The 20,136-nt window shown below is 42.6% G+C and overlaps 1 protein-coding gene across 1 annotated transcript in view; it reads right to left on the bottom strand.

Moving 5' to 3' along the window:
* asic1b (acid-sensing (proton-gated) ion channel 1b) overlaps nucleotides 1-20,136 on the bottom strand; it is a 572,780-nt gene that overhangs the window by 402,567 nt on the left and 150,077 nt on the right. Inside the window, exon 2 of the mRNA XM_051925074.1 lies at nucleotides 10,980-11,175. Within this exon, the coding sequence (XP_051781034.1) occupies nucleotides 10,980-11,175 (196 nt within the window). The remainder of the gene's footprint in view (nucleotides 1-10,979; nucleotides 11,176-20,136) is intronic.

Here is a 20,136-nt window from a genome sequence, read left to right as displayed (position 1 = left end):
GCAATCCATTTTATTACTACATGCATTTAAAAATACATTCTAGTAGATGGCGCACTGCATGTTAACACTGATACCTACGTCCTTAGATTTCAATCCATAGACTGGTAGCACAGCTAATTCTCCCATAAAGTGATTTGATTTAAGCAGGTTTGAGACTGATTATACACATACATAGGCATTGTAAAGATTAATACTAATTTATAACACATATTTACATTTATGGATTTTTCACTGAAGAAGGAGTTAGAATTTAGAAAAGAGTGGCGTATGACAGTTCAGTAAGCTCCTTAGTGAAAGAGGAAAAAATCTACGGCACCACCACTACAGTCAGAAAGACACCACTAGGGGGCAGTACTAATTACCCCAAAAGGCAACATGTTAGATCACCAAGGACTGCAGACAAACAGTGAGAGAGAGAGAGAGAAGTGCAGCCTGGGAGGAAACTGGGGAAGTCCACCTAGAATGCTGGAGGGCAAGTGTCCCAGCAGGTGCCAAGGATACCCAAGCCTCAATCGAAAAGCAACAGAAAGAGGCCGCATGTAATTTGTTTCTGACTAATCTGTTTATATGGAGTAGAAAAACGCTTTGCTTTCAGCAATGTCGCAAACCGAGTGAAGCAGCACCGTCACAGGAGCCCGAGCAAATAATGGCTTTTAATTACACAAAACAAAGCGGACAATAATTGGAAGTGGAGCCGTCAAAGGTGCGGCGCACCGCTGCCTCTTCCCACCGTGAGTCAGTCAGCTAAGCACCTGCTTCACTATTACTAATAATATTTAGGAAGAAATTAATGTCAGAGTGAAAGCATTTGACATTCAAGTGCAATTATCTCACGAGCGCTAATCTGCTCTGATTGCCGCGCTCCCTCGCTTGATCAATAGTGATAAAAACAGGGCCGCGTAAATAAGAGACTGGAGCTCTCCATATCCTGACCCAGGGGGAAGGCAAGCAGGAGGCCGCGATGGATCTGAAGAGCTTTGGGGGAGGATGATAATGGGGGACTCCCTGTCTCCGTCATCACTGTAGCGAACAGGAATAATTAAAAAAAAACAGGGGCGTCAAACTCAAGTTACGAGAGCCCTGGGACCCTTTAAAAGTGGTCGTTCGTGGTGCGTTATCAATACACAAAACACGTTACCAACGACCCAAGGAGACCTTCAGTCACCTCAAAGACCCCCTTTATCGTGAGTTTTATATAAAAAAAAGGACTGCGCAGGCTCCTGTCGGGTGCAGATCTGCGCGTATTGGGGGTATTTGTGGGTGCTTGGCGGATCGCACACTCACGTGGAAAAGCCAGCGGATCAGTCGGGTGCCTCATTCACATCTCGGAGTGGGCGGAGGGTGACACTTGCACCCAGTCATTGAGTCTGCACGGCAGAGAAGGGAAAAAGATTCAAAATCCAGGGAAAGAAGCATCAGAGCAATATATGAGAGGGTATCACCGATTCAGCCTGCAGGCTCGTTAGTCCTACGTATACGGAACGGTGAAGGACTGGCGGTCTAAGGAGCAGATCATCGCCGCTGATGTTTTAGATCAAGGATTCCTAAACTCGGTCCTCGGGACCCCCTGTGGCTGCAGGTTTTTGTTCCAACCAACTTCAGTTTCTCATTGGACTCGCAGCCTAATTAAGGAGGAGGATGAGGTTAGGAGCACGCGCTGATACAGAGCATCGCCGCACCCACCACACGACAAACCAACTCAGGATCCCAGATTAAGACCCGAGTACAGCCATGCAACGGGTGACACCTCAGCACCACACAGCCTAATTAAGCCAGTTATTATTTCCCAGTTTATGTGTTTTCAAGTCAATGTAGAAATCACAAACTAAGCTTGGTATATTTTTATTAAAATGTAATAAGCAGTTATATGAGGAATATGTCGTTTTTTTGTCTTTAACAGTACAAGGGGCTCCGCCCCCTGCTCGCTTCACTCGCCCAGCCCCGGTTTGGTTTCTCGGATACAGTAATCCCTCGCTATATCGCGCTTCGCCTTTCGCGGCTTCACTCTATCGCGGATTTTATATGTAAGCATATTTAAATATATATCGCGGATTTTTTGCTGGTTCGCGGATTTCTGCGGACAATAGATCTTTTAATTTCTGGTACATGCTTCCTCAGTTGGTTTGCCCAGTTGATTTCATACAAGGGACGCTATTGGCAGATGGCTGAGAAGCTACCCAACTTACTTTTCTGTCTCTCTTACACTGACTTTCTCTGATCCTGACGTAGGGGGTGTGAGCAGGGGGGCTGTTCGCACACCTAGACGATACGGACGCTCGTCTAAAAATGCTGAAAGATTATCTTCACGTTGCTACCTTCTGTGTGCAGCTTTTAAGTATGCTGCATGGTGCTTCGCATACTTAAAAGCTCAAAGGGCACGTATTGATTTTTGACTTTCTCTCTCTCTCTCTCTCTCTCTCTCTCTCTCTCTCTCTCTCTCTCTCTCTCTCTCTCTCTCTCTTCCTGCTCCTGACGGAGGGGGTGTGAGCTGCCGCCTTCAACAGCTTTGTGCCGCGGTGCTTTGCATACTTAAGAGCCAAACAGCCCTACTGATTTGTTTGCTTTACTCTCTGTTTCCTTTGAAGAGGAAGATATGTTTGCATTCTTTTAATTGTGAGACGGAACTGTCATCTCTGTCTTGTCATGGAGCACAGTTTAAACTTTTGAAAAAGAGACAAATGTTTGTTTGCAGTGTTTGAATAACGTTCCTGTCTCTCTACAACCTCCTGTGTTTCTGCGCAAATCTGTGACCCAAGCATGACAATATAAAAATAACCATATAAACATATGGTTTCTACTTCGCGGATTTTCTTATTTCGCGGGTGGCTCTGGAACGCAACCCCCGCGATGGAGGAGGGATTACTGTATACAATTTAAAGAGATTGTTAGTTTCATGGGAATTGTTGCATATGCATTATTTTCACTTTTACTTTAAAACTTTTGTAAAAACAATACTTGTCCTTTATTTCCAGCACTGAGAGTGGTTACATCTCTTACTCGTAGCAGGCGTTGTGAAGGGGGTCGGCTGAATGCATGCTAAGGAGATGCCGTCAGATCATCTGCTGGCTTTCTGCTGCTGTTGCTGCTGTCGCGCTGCCCGTCGATCATTTTGAGGCCTGTACAGCAGCTGTCCTTTCACGTTGTGAAGGGGGGGGGGTTTAGGGGGGCTGAACGCACGCAAGGAGAAGCGGTCGGATCATCTGCTGGGTTTCTGCTGCTGGCGAGCTGCGTGTTTTGCTTGTCGCTTCTCGTTGTTTTAAGAGCTGGGAGCAAGTTAAAGTGTCTCTTGCGGGACTTCCGAGAAGATCACGTCTCCTCTCCTTAGTCTTCCTCCCAAAGATTTTTTTTTTTTTTTATAATAGAGAGATTTTCAACCTAACTTTCATTTTGCTTTTCCAGTTGTTCTGGTTATTTATTTGATTTACTAAATAGCGGGTCTGACACTGACATCGTTGCTTCTTTCATCATCCCGGGTGTCTGCTATGCTGGTGTCACTATTGGGGTTAAATGAAGGGAGCAAACTGCACAGGAAAAGGGGAGAATAAGAGGAAAACAGCATACGAGTGTTAAGCATTTAAAACTTTAGAAAAAAAAAATAGAAATATTTCGAAGCGTCTTATAAATGTAAAAAACATTTTTTTTTTCTCCTGAATGCAGAATAAGAGAAGAGTAAAACATAAAGACCAGCTAATTAAATAAGATCAGTTGTTATCGATTAATATCACCGATTGTGAATCTGGTTGGAACAAAAACCTGCAGTCACAAGGGGTCCCCGGGACCGAGTTTGGTGTACCCCTGTTTTAGAGGAGCAGGTGCAATGGCGGTGGAATTTTCCTCAGGGTTCCAAGGAGTGATGGGAGGGGTAGAGAACTGCGACTGCTGGAGTGTCCTGTAAACTGGGCGAGCTGTGGGTGAGCCGGGGGGGACAGAGAGGGAGTTGCGTTGGGCTCTCCGCAGAATAGCGGAGGAACGTCAAGGACCCCATGCCTGTGTTTGAGTCGGGTTATATCCTAGGATTATTTATTTGATTTTAACTTGCAGACATCACTTGTTTATTATCAAATTATTTATTACAGAAGAATTTCAAGCACTGCACTGCTTGCACTTTTGATGGATTTTTGCACCAACGCCTTGCTGAATGTGTGTGTCCTCATTTGCCCCGCTCATCTTGACTATACGGGTTCAGAGAAGCTCCCGGAAGCAACAAGGGTGTGTGGAGCCAACCCAGACCGGGTGGGTGGTCTCGTGGCCTCGAAACCCCTGCAGATTTTTTTTTTTTTTCTCCAGCCCTCTGGAGTTTTTGTTTTTCCTGGCCATCGGACCATACTTTTTGTTCTTTGTTACTTAGTATAGACTAATCATATTTTTATTCTTCTTTTTTCATCTTGTAAAGCACTTTGAGCTACATGATTAGTATGAAAACGTGCTCTAGAAATAAATGTTGTTGTTCTTGAAGACTGGACTCTCCAATCCTCCGGTACTTCTCTTTTCTTTGTACCCCCCTTAATCCAACCCAAATCCAGGATTCACAGCTGCAGTTTGCCGGTAACGTCACACCCAGGCTGATGGTGGGGACACCCAGATGAAGTGTTGTGTCTGTGCCCCCACGGTGTCAGGAGCAGACCGAGTCCACTTAAGGAGTGTGTCTGTCTCGGGTCCTGACCCAAGGCGCTACATCCTGGTTATTTTCATGCCTTCTGATCGCGACGTATGTCACTAAGACGTCTATTTTAATTCAGCCACAAATTCTCGCATTTCTCCGACTTTATGTGCTAATGTAATTTTTTTTCACCTGATGCCAATTTCTACCGAACACTTTGTGCCAAACAGGCGGCACGGTGGCACAGTGGTAGTGCTGCTGCCTCGCTGTTAGGAGACCCGGGTCCTCCCTGCGTGGAGTTCCTCCCACAGTCCAAAGACATTCAGGTGAGGTGCATTGCCGATCCTAAATTGTCTCTAGTGTGTGCTTGGTGTGTGTGTGCCCTGCGTTGGGCTGGCGCCGTGCCCGGGGTTTATTCCTGCCTTGTGCCCTGTGTTGGTTGGGATTGGCTCCAGCAGACCCCCGTGATCCTGTGTTAGGATATAGAGGGTTGGACAATGACTGACTTTGTGCCAAACAATAAATAATATGACAATTATGAAATAATCACACGGAAAAGTACAGCGAGATAGAGTTGGGTCCCATAGCCACCGGCGACTTTCCTAAACTTCTGCAATATTCAAGAAAAGCTGACCAAGAAGAAAACAGATTCAAGAAAGGTGCGAGCGAAACCATCCGCTTGGGATGATCGCAGAGGGATCCGTGTGTCTTATTTGTAAAGAAAAGGTGAAGTATTCCAGCCCGTATTGGGCACATCAAATGTTATTTATGACCCCCTTTGACACCCTTGTCCTAAATCAAAAGACTTTTGTTTTATTGAGATGGGCTCAGCCAGTACCTCCCAGTGTGCCCCATAGGGAAGACGCCGATTGTCACGGCGGCTTGAGGGAGTGAAGCCTAGAGCCCCCTATCCCCCCAATTCTGTTTGTGTGCCCTCCCTTACTCATGGTATAGGAATAGAAGAAAAGGGGGCTGAGAAAAGCTCCCAGCATGCACCAGAGCTGAGTCAGCCAAAGTCCTTAAATTCATGACAGCCAAAAGAGGTGGTGCCCCAGACCCCCACCCTATTGTTTGTCTTTTCGCGTTCCAAGCTGAGCGGGACTGAGATCGCCAGAGGGCCCTCCGCTTTGGCAGTGCCGCTGCTGTTCCGGCCGAACGCGTTGATTTCCCCAGTTACGGAAGAGCGCAGCGCGGCTGTAATGGATCACTTTTATAGCACACGTGTGGCCATTTTAATCGATGGCGACACACTTGCCAGACACGCACTGGCGCGGCGAGCTGGCGATAATGAAGCTTTCACCCAATAGCAGATACCCTCTGCAGTGACCCCCATCTGTGCGGCGCACCTTCAGCCTGTCACACAGCAGCTGGCGGCGGAGGTGAAGCTACGATTCACCCGCTCAATCCACCTGAGCCCTCCCATCCCTGGAGAAACTCCATTTAGACGAAACATCAGCGTCAGCCGAGGACTCAGCGAACCGAAAATGCGGCGGCGGCGGCGGAGACTCCTGAGCTTAATGAGACATCGGCCAGGACTGCGAGGGAGAGGAGGCAGCGCCACGCATGCGCCACGCATGGGGCCCAGAAAGAGGAGGAAAAGGACGAGGGAGAGAGTGTTGGGCGATGGAGCGAGAAAGGCGCTGTATCATAAGGATGTACACAGAGAAGAGATGAAATAAATAAGATATACATAGATAAGAAAGACACTTTGAAACTACATAGGCAGATCCATATCTAGATAAGAAAACTACAGTATGAAAGGGAACTAAGGCACTGTATAATAGCTAAGAAAGGAAGTATACTGTATAATTAATAAGGAGACAGCAAGGTCCTATATAATAGATTATAAAGACTATGTAATTAGATTATATATATATTTATAGATAAGAAAACACTATATAATAGATGAGAAAGACATTATATAATCAATAAGCAGATGGATGAGAAAGGCACTATATAAAAAAGATAAGAAATACACCATATAATTAATAAGCTGCGGTATGTTGGCACCCTGCCCAGGATTGGTTCCTGCCTTGTGCCCTGTGTTGGCTGGGATTGGCTCCAGCAGACCCCCGTGACCCTGTGTTCGGATTCAGCAGGTTGGAAAATGGATGGATGGATAATTAATAAGTAGATAAATAAGAAATGCACTACTTAATTAACAAGCAGATACTGTGTATGTGAAAAACACAATATAAAAGATATACAGATAATAAAGGAACTATTTAATTAATAGGGAGATGGATAAGCAGGGCACTTTATAATTGACAGATAAATACAATTTAGATAAGAAAGCTACTGTATAATTAATAAGTCTATATATGTGAAATACACTATATAATGAATATATAGAAAAGAAATTAATTACAATAACCAATAAGTAGAGGAATAAGCAAGAAATTATATAATTTAAAAAGTAGGTTAAGAAAAACTTCATAAAATTAATAAGTAGGTATTTAACAATACACTATAAAAAATATATATAAATATGAAAGACATTATATTAAACGATAGATATGAAAGGCGCTATACAATTAGTAAGACTAATTCCTCAAGCACTATGTAATTAATAAGTGTATATATTTGAAAGACACTATATAATAAACAGATGTGAAAGGCACTATATAATAGATAGATAGATAGAGGGCAGCACAGTGGCGCAGTGGGTAGCGCTGTTGCCTCGCAGTTGGGAGACCTGTGGACCTGGGTTCGCTTCCCAGGTCCTCCCTGTGTGGATTTTGCATGTTCTCCCTGTGTCTGTGTGGGTTTCCTCCGGTTTCCTCCCACAGTCCAAAGACATGCAGGTTAGGTGGATTGGCGATTCTAAATTGGCCCTAGTGTGTGCTTGGTGTGTGGGTGTGTTTGTGTGTGTCCTGCGGTGGGTTGGCACCCTGCCCGGGATTGGTTCCTGCCTTGTGCCCTGTGTTGGCTGGGATTGGCTCCAGCGGACTCCCGTGACCCGGTGCTTGGATTCAGCGGGTTGGAAAATGGATAGATAGATAGATAGATAGATAGATAGATAGATAGATAGATAGATAGATAGATAGATAGATAGATAGAAAGGCACTATATAACCTTAAACTGATAACATAGGTCCCCTTGCCCCTCAGCAGTACCTCACTTGCCACTGACCAGACTGGTTACTCTAGCATTATTTATTTATTTATGTATTTTCTGATACATTTCTTTACTTGAGGTGCCCACCAAGCTCAGGTGCCCACCAAGCTCAGTGTTTTCCTGTTGAGCTATTGGCACATGCAGTAATTGGCTGAGGGTGTGGCACCTTGTATTTAACAATACACTATAAAAAATATATATAAATATGAAAGACCTTATATTAAACGATAGATATGAAAGGCACTATACAATTAGTAAGACTAATTCCTCAAGCACTATGTAATTAATAAGTGTATATATTTGAAAGACACTATATAATAAACAGATGTGAAAGGCGCTAGATAGATAGATAGATAGATAGATAGATAGATAGATAGATAGATAGATAGATAGATAGATAGATAGATAGATAGATAGATAGATAGATAGATAGATAGATAGATAGATAGATAGATAATGAAAAGTACTATATAATATTAAAGATAGAGCTTTATTAGTCCCAAGGGGAAATTAAAACTTTACTGAAACACAAGAAATATACAAATTTTATGGCAAACAACAATAGCCCTTCTCAAACACACAGGGATTACCAAAAAGAAGAGAAATTTCGGCCTTGCTTAATGATAAGAGAGCAGTCACTAAGAGGCCCTATAAGGGCAGATTGTCGTAGGTATGAAGGAGCCCGAGTGGCATTTCTTGACAAACATCAAAATAATTTGTTTGCTAAAAGTAGAAGAACATCATCGATGGATTTCATGGATAATACAGACACCATATCAGATAGATCAACAGATATGGAAGGGACTCTGAAAGAAGGCAGGTGGAGTCAAAGGCCCAGAATTAGACTGATATGCTGTGAGTTCTTTACGCAGCAGGCCTGTATACAAAGAGTTCACAGATGTAGACGTGCATCAAATGTAGAGAGGCCACTAAACCAGGAGCAGCCTCTAAAAGTACATGCTGAGTCAGCCTTCATCCTAAAGATCGTGTTACTGAGAGCAGACTTGGGAAAATTTTTAAATAGAGGATCAGGAGATGTAAGAGTATATCTTGTCAAGAAAACAAGCATACATACCTGGGGCAAAATGCCCATAGAACCAAAACATCCATTCATCCATCCATCCCTCTATATCCTAACACAGGGTTACAGGGTTCTGCTGGAGCCAATCCCAGCCAACACAGGGCGCAAGACAGGAACAAACCCCAGGTAGGGCACCAGCCCACCGCAGAGAACCAAAACACCTAACCCCAAAACAAAAAACAGACTCGCAGCTAAATAGCAAGCTGAAGTCCTGACCTGCTAACATGATTTTACACAAACTAATTCCCTGAAAATGACATTACACGATATTCAAAATCTTGGACTGCTGAACTAGCCTGTTGTCATCGCAGCAATGACATAGCGTGGCACAATTTCCAAGAATGTTGCCAACAACAATATGGCCATGCAAAAATGCAGTGCAAAATAAAAAAAATATAATATTAAAGCTGAACAAGTAAAAACTAGGCACAAAAATGAAATCTTTAACATCCAAAGGATTCTAAATTCATAAGAGCTTTAGTAGTAGCAGTAGTAGTAGTGTTGTCACGGGTGCAGATATTACAATATCTAACCATAGGGCCCATTCAGAAGGATGCTTGGACCAAGACCCTCTCCATGTTCTTATATCTTGGTGGTATCGGGCCACAGTTGTGCCACTAGTATGGCACCTGATCAAAGTTCAAAATCTAACCATCTAGTACTTACATATCCACAAAGCCCCATAAACCTAATGCACTACATATAGAAGTCCTCTGTTCAGGAGACCACTTACCATAATGTTCTACCTGCACATAGAGGCCACAGATGTAAACACGGGTCAGCGTTCAGGATTTCGCACAAAACCCGCAGTGGTGCATTTATCTTTATTCACATCAAAAAAAATATGCAAACAAAATATGAAACAGTATGAAGTTGTTATCAAATAGAATGTGAATGTCCTGAAGTGATTTTATACTAACTAATACCACGACAAAGACATTTTCTGCAATACCCAAAATATTGGACACCAGGACCAGCCTGCTGTCATCTTAAATACAATCACAGTGATGACCTCATGAGGAATAATTTCCAGTAATGTTATCAAAAACAATATGATTAATAAAAGAAGTCTCCTCAAAATTAAAAAATATGATGTTAAAAATTAACAAACAAAAAATAAGCACAAAAAGAGCACACACGTTAACTCTTCAATATCAAAAAGCCAAAATTCATAAGAGTAGCAGCAGTAGAAGATGTGTTGTCACGGGTGCAGATCTCGTACTATCTAACCACAGGACTCCACTCAGAAGGAGATCTGGACAAAGAAACTCTCCAAGTCCTAATATGTATAAACTCAGCCAAGCAGCTCAACATCTAAACATGCTGGAGTTCATCATCCAGGAGGCCAGCTGGGCCCAGGCCTGCTTACATTTACGGTACATTTTTAAGGAGGGTCTTGAGACAAAGCAAAACATTGAGCCATAGTTTGCCTCCAGTATGAGTTCAACTTAAAGTAGATAGCTGCATATCAATAAAGCTCCATAGACTTCATACACCACATTTAGAAGCCCTCTGTCCAGGAGGCAATGTCCTAACCGCATTGTGGGGTCTACATCCAAGAAGCTGCTGATCATAGTCTCCTTCTACACACAGAAGTCACGTATCAAACCCCAGTCAGCAATGCTTTGATGTCTTCAAAAAGCTCCTCTTCCAAGAGGCCACTAGTGAAAGAGTAACATCCAGACATTAAGCAGGCAAACATCCTGAAGGTGACTTGGATATAGCGACTCATCGAAACATACACCTGCATTGTGGAGGTCAACTGAACCAAATGCAACAATTTATAGAAGTTCTTCTGTCTGGAGACCACCTACTAAAAATCTACATCCAAAAGGCCATATGAATACATTTCCATTTCTAAAAACCAGACTGCACCCAGGATGCCTGCTTCCCACAATGCAATATTTAAGATCTCATGGAGGCTTTATAGACAGATGACCACAGCTTTAAAAACAATTCCATTCAAAACATTTGAGTGCAGAATTAATTGATCTGATTACTTTCCAGCCACAGAGGTCAACAGTTGGCCATATGCTCCTTCTCTGCACCCATTTATTTATCACTAGTAGGGCTGACTCAGTCCACAAAGTATAACCCGCTCAACAACACTGCAAGCATGCCTGTCCCGCTCCTTCGGCTTTCGGTCACCCACCCTTCCCTCAGTTGACCCTTGAGTCTTACCTCTTTAAAATCCTCAGCAGAGCAAACAGATCCACGGAAGCGGCAGGAGAGCAACATGTCTCGAATGTCATGGCCGGCGCGATCGTAGAACTCAAGCATGTTGAAGGACCTTGGCTTGAAGTTAAGGAAGTTGGCCTTATCCTTTAACACCTCCATGACGCTCTCATCAACCATGTGTGGGTCTGAGATTTCATACCTGTGGAGAAGACAAAGAAGATGTTATAAAACTGTTTGGCTTCAGAGCTCTTGCACAACAGCTGCCATTTTATGATATTCTTCCCATAGGCATGCAGTGTTGTGGATTTCATAGGAAGATTTCAGACACAACGTCTGAAACACAATGTTATAACAACACTGCAACTGCCAGGACATCCATAAACAATTTAGCATGAGGTTCACCATTAATGTGTTTCACAAAAGAGAAGGAGAGAGCACCTGCTCATCTGGGCTGTTTCTCAGCTTATTCTGGACAGCCACCTTCTATCAATGACCAGCTGAAGTTCTGTGGTGTAAGGGTACCATCAAGTTCAGTGTAATCTGCCAAGGAAAAAAACGTGGGAGGCTTAAAGAATAAGGGACAAGAAGGTGAAAGGTGGTCAAAAAAGTATTCCAAAGTCTTTATCGATGGGACTACCTATTGACCACATTGCACAAATTTGGGTTCAGCCCAAACATACATGCATGGATCAAACTACTTTATACTAGTCAGTTCGTATTAACATTATTTCAGAATACGGTACTCAACAAAGATGTCCCCTGTCACCACAGCTCTTTGCAATAGCCATTGATCCACTGGCTGTATACTTTCAAAATGCATCAGAAATAAAGGGAATTTTCAGAGAAGGAGTTCAACAGAAAATATCAGTACATGAGGAGGATCTGGTACTGTATATATCTGACCCACAAAATTCAGTGCCAGCAGTCGTAAATGCATTAGCAGATTTTCAAAAAATATCTGGACTCAAAATCAATTTGAATAAAAGTGTGCTCTTTTCCAGTGAATTCTCTAGAACACAATATTGGACTGGACACCTTCCCATTTATCTTAGCAGATCAGGGTTAACATCACAAGTAAATATAAAGCTATTTCTTAACAACATTTTGCTGGAAAAAAATTAAACAAGATGTGAATAGATGGTCCGCTCTCCATCTCACATTAGCAGCGAGAATCAACACTGTCAAGATGAACATCCTTCCCAAGCTCCTTTTTCTATTTCAAACCATCCCCATATACAGTAACAAATCATTTTTTAAAACATTAGATTTAATCATAACTTAATTTATTTCGAATTCAAAACATCCACACGACTCTACAAAGACCTAAAGCAGAAGGTGGCATGGCACTACCTAACTTTCAATTTTATTGGTGGGCAGCAAATATACAAGCTATAAAGATGTGGACATCGACACAAATCGATGAATAAACCTAAACCGAAAGTAAGCCTGGTCAGCAATAGAATTATAGTCTTGCAGTACTTCTTTATATTCCCTGCTCTGTGCCCCAGTAAATACAAATTACCGTTGATACATTAATAATACAATTGCCATTCATTCACTCAGAATATGGAACCAATGTAGGAATTACTTATCTGTCGCATCTCTATGAGACAACCACTCTTCTCCACCCTCTCAATCATATGCAGTATTTAATGTCTAGGATTAAAACATTTAGAGTCTTGTACATCGATAATGTTTTTGCATCCTACGAGCAATTAAGCTTCAAATCTCATCAACCCAATTGTTCCACTACTTTCAAGCTTGAAACTTTGCTAAACTGAACCTGCCCAATTTTCTTCACCTCCCACCTATTTCTATTTCAGAAGAAACATCGATCAGTCTTGAAGACTCAGATAGCATCTCCAGGGCACAATCGGGAAAGGATCTCTCACTTAACATTTCAGAAATGGAGTGGAAGGCAGCCATGCACAGAATACACTCGAGCTCCATATGTACAAAGCCCTCAATTATTCAACTTAAAATTATTTATTGAGTGCATTTATCTCTATTAAATCGGTCCGAAGTGTTTCCAGGGGAAGATGTAAACATTGCAATCGAGATCCATCCTCACTGGGCCACATGTTTTGGGTATTCACCAAATTAACATCGTTTTGGAGTGCCTATCAGACAGCCTCGGTGTCACAGTCACACCTGGGACTGGACTGCGTGTCTGCCTTGGGGGTTTGCCAACTGGGATCCCGAAGTGTTTCGTTGTAAGGTGGGGGCAGCAACACTCTGTACCAGTGCATTATCCCTGACCTAACCTGACCGGACCGGAGCTGACTTTATGCTAATCAGCGTCAAAAAAAGACAACATAAATGAATTATAATTCAGTTTTATAAAACAATGAAATGTGAACTCTTCCAAGGGAGTGAAGACTTTTTATAGGCACTGCATATATGAGGGGGGACCCAAAAATAACCAGAAATATTTTTAAAACGTGTTTAATTTAATTTTCTGTACAAACTACAATTAGTCTCCTTCAAAGTACTCTCCATTGACGGAAATACACTTATCTAACCGTTTGTTCCATTGTTCGAAACATTTTTTAAATTCGTCTGAAGTAATGCCCATTAATGCTCTGGTTGTTTCTTGTTTTACCTCTTCGACGTCAGAAAAACGCCTTCCTTTCAAGTCTTTTTTCATCCGAGGGAACAAAAAGAAATCACACGGAGCTAAATCCGGTGAGTAGGGTGGGTGGTTCAGGGTTGTCATACCGCTTCAATATCAATAGTTTCTGCAACACTTTTTTTCAAGAAGAAAACAAAATTTCACTGCCGCGTGTTGCTCACGATAATCGGCCATCGTAAAAAAACGACGCTTGCACAAAACTACTTTTACAAAAAAAAATCACTGAACACAAGCACAACCTTCCAGACTGATGGCACTTGGCAGACTGACTTGTGAGGAGTGTAACTGGATCGCCCTAGCGGCCCAACCACGTACTATAAGTAATAACCTAACAACAACAAAATTCCGGTTATTTTTGGGTCCCCCCTCGTATATTATGGAAGGCAGACAGCGATGGTTCCAACCCAAACACACGTTTATGATACATTCAATATACAAAGTGTACCATGCACAACCCAGTGCCCCTGCACCAATCACCCTCAGTCCAGACCTCTTTCCTCAATGCCTCTCTTACTGACCACCTCCTCCGAGCTACGTCCACTTCCACCCGACTCCAGCTGACGAATGGAGGGAGGCCTCCCGATGAACTTCCACTGGTATTTCCTGGGCCCCTTATAGGGTTGAGCTTCCATGCTCTGTTCCCGTGATCCCCATGCCAACCAGGGCGGCTGCCCCCTCGTGGTCCAGAGGATGTGTAATCCCTCTTCCGGTCCTCCTGGGCATCCCGGCTGGGTACTGCCCCCAGCCGCTCGCCACAATATGAATAGATTTTAGGCTCTTGTTAAATCTTGTTAGGCGGGGTGGTGGCTCTGAGGCTAGGGATCTGCAGTGGCAATCGGACGGTTGCCGGTTCGAATCCCGTAAATGCCAAAAGGGATTCTGCTCTGTTGGGCCCTTGAGCAAGGCCCTTAACCTATAATTGCTGAGCGCTTTTAGTAGTGAGAAAAGCGCTATATAAATGCAAAGAATTATTATTATTAAATCTAGTTTACCATATATATTCGCGTTTTATAATGTCGCTCATATAAGTTGAATGTAGAAAACTTACGCTATTGGTCCAAGAGATGATGATATGCTAACGCCCACCTGAGAGAGTCACCACAGAGCACACGGCCTTTATTTCTACGTATTGTGCCTACGTGACCACACGGTGATTCCCGAACTATTCCGACGTCTGCACTGTTTTGTATTTTTTGTATCTCACACCCTCATACACCTTTATCGTAAGAGTATCCCGTATCTACGATGGAGTGTTCGATCAGAAGAAAATATGAAACTGGTTTTAAATTAAAAGTCGTTGAAGTGGTAAAAAAAAATTGGTAACTGCGCTGCCACAACAAAATTCAATGTGTCTGAGAAACTGATGCGAGATTGGAGGAAGCAAGAAGATGAAAAAATAAAAGATACAAAATTAAGTGTCATATTTTTGAAAGGGCGTATAAGTCGGGGTCTGATTTTATGATTGATTTTAAGGGTTTCAAGACCCGACTTATATGCGAGTATATACAGTACTAAATAATGGAAAGTGGGTAATTATTTTTAATACCCATAGCAGAGTGCTCCTTCATAAGTTTTTGGTTTCTCCTAGACATCAATGAGATATTTTCTTTTGTCTCACGCTTGTACGATTTTACTCCTGAGAAAAGAACATACCCCGGTATCCTCACAAGGGACCCCTCTTCAGTTTCAGCAGAGATCTCAGCAAAGTCGTATAACGTTCTCAGATCTTCCAAGTAGCATCTTGACATTTTTGTTTTACAATTTGAAAGTATTTGTATTGCGTGCTCAGTAATATCTGATGAAATGTATGGACAGTTGTTTGTGGTAATAAAACACTTTACTATGATTACTAAACTGTAGTCCTTGCTTCTGAATAATACAATTAGCTTCTCTAATTTATATGGCTGTGCTATAATTAGATCATAGTCACCATGGAAGAAAAGGCAGACAGTGGTTAAAGACTTTGAACTTCAAACTCTGAAGTTGTGGGCATAAATCCCACTACTGACACCACTTTGTGACCACAAGCAAGTCACTTCATCTGCTTGTGCTACAATTTGGAAAAACAAAAGAAATGGAACTGATTGTCTCTTCAGTGTTGTGCGTCACTTTGCATAAAGGCGTCAGTCCAATAATAAGTCTTGAAAGAGATGAAAACAAAGACTAGAACGAGATTTCACAAAACCTCACATGCTCTTCAAACCAAATTCTCAGTTTTGACTCCTTTAACCTCAGTTGTATCTCAGGTCTCCTTTTTGTCAGAAGTTAAGGAATTTTAACAGAAACATCGGTGATTCTTAAATTAAACTTAAATGAGAATCTCTTTTATGTCTCACAAACCATTCAAAGATCAGCCTTTGAGCGGTAAAATCTTCCTATAGGTTGTGATTTTCTTTAACTCCATACGACAGAAGGTTCGAGGTAAGGTAGTCACACTCACTGGGAGTTGATTAGCACTGGCAACTAAAAATGTCCCTGTTGTCACTTCACTTGACAATAATGACACTACAAACATCTAATTGTTTAGTCAATCCATGCTCGCAATCTTTCTTGAAACAAACACAAAGTCTGCTCCTGATGGACTACTGGAAGGACTAACAGTTCCATTTTGGAAGTTGTCTTTTATATTGTTGATTCTTCCTTAGTTTGAGACTCTGGTCTGGATAAATTCCTCTTTGTTAACAGAAAAGTGGGCAACAACTCGATATTCTTTGTGTGGAGTGACATCCATCCATCCATTATCCAACCAGCTATATCCCACCACAGGGTCACGGTGGGTCTGCTGGAGCCAATCCCAGCCAACACAGGGCACAAGGCAGGAACAAACCCTTTGCAGGGTGCCAGCCCCACTGCAGGGCACACACACACAAGCACCAAGCATACACTAGGGACAATTTAGGATTGCCAATGCACCTAACCTGCATGTCTTTGGACTGTGAGAGGAAGTAAGTAAGTAAGTAAGTAAGTAAGTAAGTAAGTAAGTAAGTAAGTAAGTAAGTAAGTAAGTAAGTAAGTAAGTAAGTGAACTTTATTGTCATTCATATCATACAACAGTACAACAACAGACGCATAGCTGAACGAAATTGCGTTTCTCCAGGCTCAATGTGCAGACATAAAAGACAGGTGCCTAAAAGACAACATACAGACATTACAAACATTTCACTTCTTACACAGAAAGTAGGTAAGACAGCACAAGGCAGCACAGTACAAACAATAAATACAAAGAAAATATTGCACATCGTTTCACAGTGATTGTGTTATTTCACTATATGGATACAATATTTATACATAATATATACAATATAGATAGATAGATAGATAGATAGATAGATAGATAGATAGATAGATAGATAGATAGATAGATAGATAGATAGATAGATAGATAGATAGATAGATAGATAGATAGATAGATAGATAGATAGATAGATAGATAGATAGATAGATAGATAGATACTTTATTAATCCCAATGGGAAATTCACATTTTCCAGCAGCAGCATACTGATACAATAAATAATATTAAATTAAAGAATGATAATAATGCAGGTGAAAAACAGACAATAACTATGTATAATGTTAAATGTTAACGTTTACCCCCCCGGGTGGAATTGAAGAGTCGCATAGTTTGGGGGAGGAACGATCTCCTCAATCTGTCTGTGGAGCAGGACAGTGACAGCAGTCTGTCGCTGAAGCTGCTCTTCTGTCTGGAGATGATACTATTAAGTGGATGCAGTGGATTCTCCATAATTGACAGGAGCCTGCTCAGCGCCCTTCGCTCTGCCACAGATGTCAAACTCTCCAGCTCTATGCCAACAATAGAGCCTGCCTTCCTTCACCAGTTTGTCCAGGCGTGAGGCGTCTTTCCTTAATGCTGCCTCCCCAGCACACCACCGTGTAGAAGAGGGCACTTGCCACAACCGTCTCATAGAACATCTGCAGCATCTTATTGCAGATGTTGAAGGACGCCAGCCTTCTAAGGAAGTATAGTCGGCTCTGTCCTTCCTTGCACAGCGCATCAGTATTGGCAGTCCAGTCTAATTTATCATCCAGCTGCACTCCCAGATATTTATAGGTCTGCACCATCTGCACACAGTCACTTTTGATGATCACGGGGTCCATGAGGGGTCTGGGCCTCCTAAAATCCGCCACCAGCTCCTTGGTTTTGCTGGTGTTCAGTTGTAGGTGGTTTGAGTCGCACCATTTAACAAAGTCATTGATTAGGTCCCTGTACTCATCCTCCAGCCCATTCCTGATCCAGCCCACGATAGCAGTGTCGTCAGTGAACTTTTGCACATGGCAGGACTCTGAGTTGTATTGGAAGTCCGATGTATATAGGCTGAACAGGACCGGAGAAAGTACAGTCCCCTGTGGCGCTCCTGTGTTGCTGACCACAATGTCAGACATGCAGTTCCCAAGACGCACATACTGAGGTCTGTCTTTAAGATAGTCCCCGATCCATGCCACTAGGTATGAATCTAATCCCATCTCTGTCAGCTTGTCCGTAAGGAGCAGAGGTTGGATTGTGTTGAAGGCGCTAGAGAAGTCTAGAAACATAATTCTTACAATGTAATATTGTACAATATTACAATACAATATAATGTAACCTTAAGACCTATTTGTAGTAATAAAGTGCACAGTAAGTAAGAGAGCAAAAGGTCAAAGGTTATTTATCAGACTTCAGTATTCTGATGGCCTGGGGGAAGAAGCTCCTGTTAAATCTGGTTTTTCTGCAGTGAATACTGCGTTAACGTTTTCCAGAGGGCAGAAGTTCAAACAGCCCATGTGCCTGGTGTGTGGGATCTTTTATGATCTTAATGGATCTGCTCTGGCAACGTGAGTAGTGTAATTCTTGAACAGATGGGAGTGAGGACCTGATGATATTCTCCGCTGTCCTCACCACAATTCAAAGTATCTTCTGTGGCTACCATACCAAACCGAGATGCTGCTGGTCAATATACTTACTATTGTGCCTCTGTAGAAAGTTGTGAGGACAGGAGAGGGGAGTTTTGCTCTTTTCAGCCTTTTGGAGAAAATGAAGTCGCTGGTGTGCCCTCTTGACAAGAGAAGTGGTATCTGTGGTCCATGTCAGGTCATCTGTAATGTGCACTCCTAGAAACTTGGTGCTTCTCGCTGACTCCACACTGTTTCCATGGATTGTAAGTGGACAGTGTGGCATGTGCTTTCTCCTGAAGTCACCGATGATCTCTTTTGTTTTGTTGGAATTTAGTGCCAGGTTGTTTTTTCCACACCAGGCAATAAGTTGATTAACTTCCTCTCTGTATGCGGAATCATCGTCATTACTGATGAGGCCGACTACTGCTGTGTCATCTGTGAATTTTATGATGTGATTCGAGTTGTAATTGGCACAGCAGTCGTGAGTCAACAAGGTGAACAGTAGGGGGCTTAGAACACAGCCCTGGGGAACCCCAGTGTTCATGATGGTAGTCTCAGAGGTGTTTTTTCCAATACGTACTGTCTGGGGTCTGTCTGTGAGGAAGTCTAATAACCAGTTACACAGGAAATCATAGTACCCGGAGGAAACCCACGCAGACACGGGGAGAACATGCAAACTCCACGCAGGGAGGACCCGAGAAGCGAACTCAGGTCTGTGGAGTGACATTTGTTTACTAAATACTAAACCACCTACAACTGAACACCAGCAAAACCAAGGAGCTGGTGGTGGATTTTAGGAGACCCAGGCCCCTCATGGACCCCGTGATCATCAGAGGTGACTGTGTGCAGAGGGTGCTGACCTATAAATACCTGGGAATGCAGCTGGACGATAAATTGGACTGGACTGCCAATACTGATTCTCTGTGCAAGAAAGGACAGAGCCGCCTGTACTTCCTTAGATGACTGGCATCCTTCAACATCTGCAGTAAGATGCTGCAGATGTTCTATCAGATGGTTGTGGCGAGTGCCCTCTACTACGCAGTGGTGTGCTGGGGAGGCAGCATTAAGAAGAAGGATGCCTCACGCCTGGACAAACTGGTGAGGAAGGCAGGCTCTATTGTTGGCATAGAGCTGGACGGTTTGACATCCGTAGCAGAGCAACGGGCACTCAGCAGGCTCCTATCAATTATGGAGAATCCACTACATCCATTAAACAGTGTCATCTCCAGACAGAGGAGCAGTTTCAGCGACAGACTGCTGTCACTGTCCTGCTCCACTGACAGACTGAGAAGATCATTCCTCCCCCAAACTATGCGACTCTTCAATTCCACCAGAGGGGGTAAACGTTGAACATTATTCAAGTTATTGTCTGTTTTTTTAGCTGCATTTTTTATTACTCTTTAATTTAATATTTTTTGCTGCTGGAGTATGTGAATTTCCCCCTGGGATTAATAAAGTATCTATCTATCTATCTATCTATCTATCTATCTATCTATCTATCTATCTATCTATCTATCTATCTATCTATCTATCTATCTATCTATCTATCTATCTATCTATCTATCTATCTATCTATCTATCTATCTATCTATCTAGACGTCATATTGATATGGTAAGATCTCTACTGGAGAACATTG

Source organism: Erpetoichthys calabaricus, chromosome 3, assembly GCF_900747795.2.
Source record: "Erpetoichthys calabaricus chromosome 3, fErpCal1.3, whole genome shotgun sequence".
Classification (NCBI taxonomy): Eukaryota; Metazoa; Chordata; class Cladistia; order Polypteriformes; family Polypteridae; genus Erpetoichthys; species Erpetoichthys calabaricus.
The sequence above is the reverse complement of the archived record's forward strand: the minus strand, read 5'-3'. Positions and strand labels throughout refer to the sequence as shown.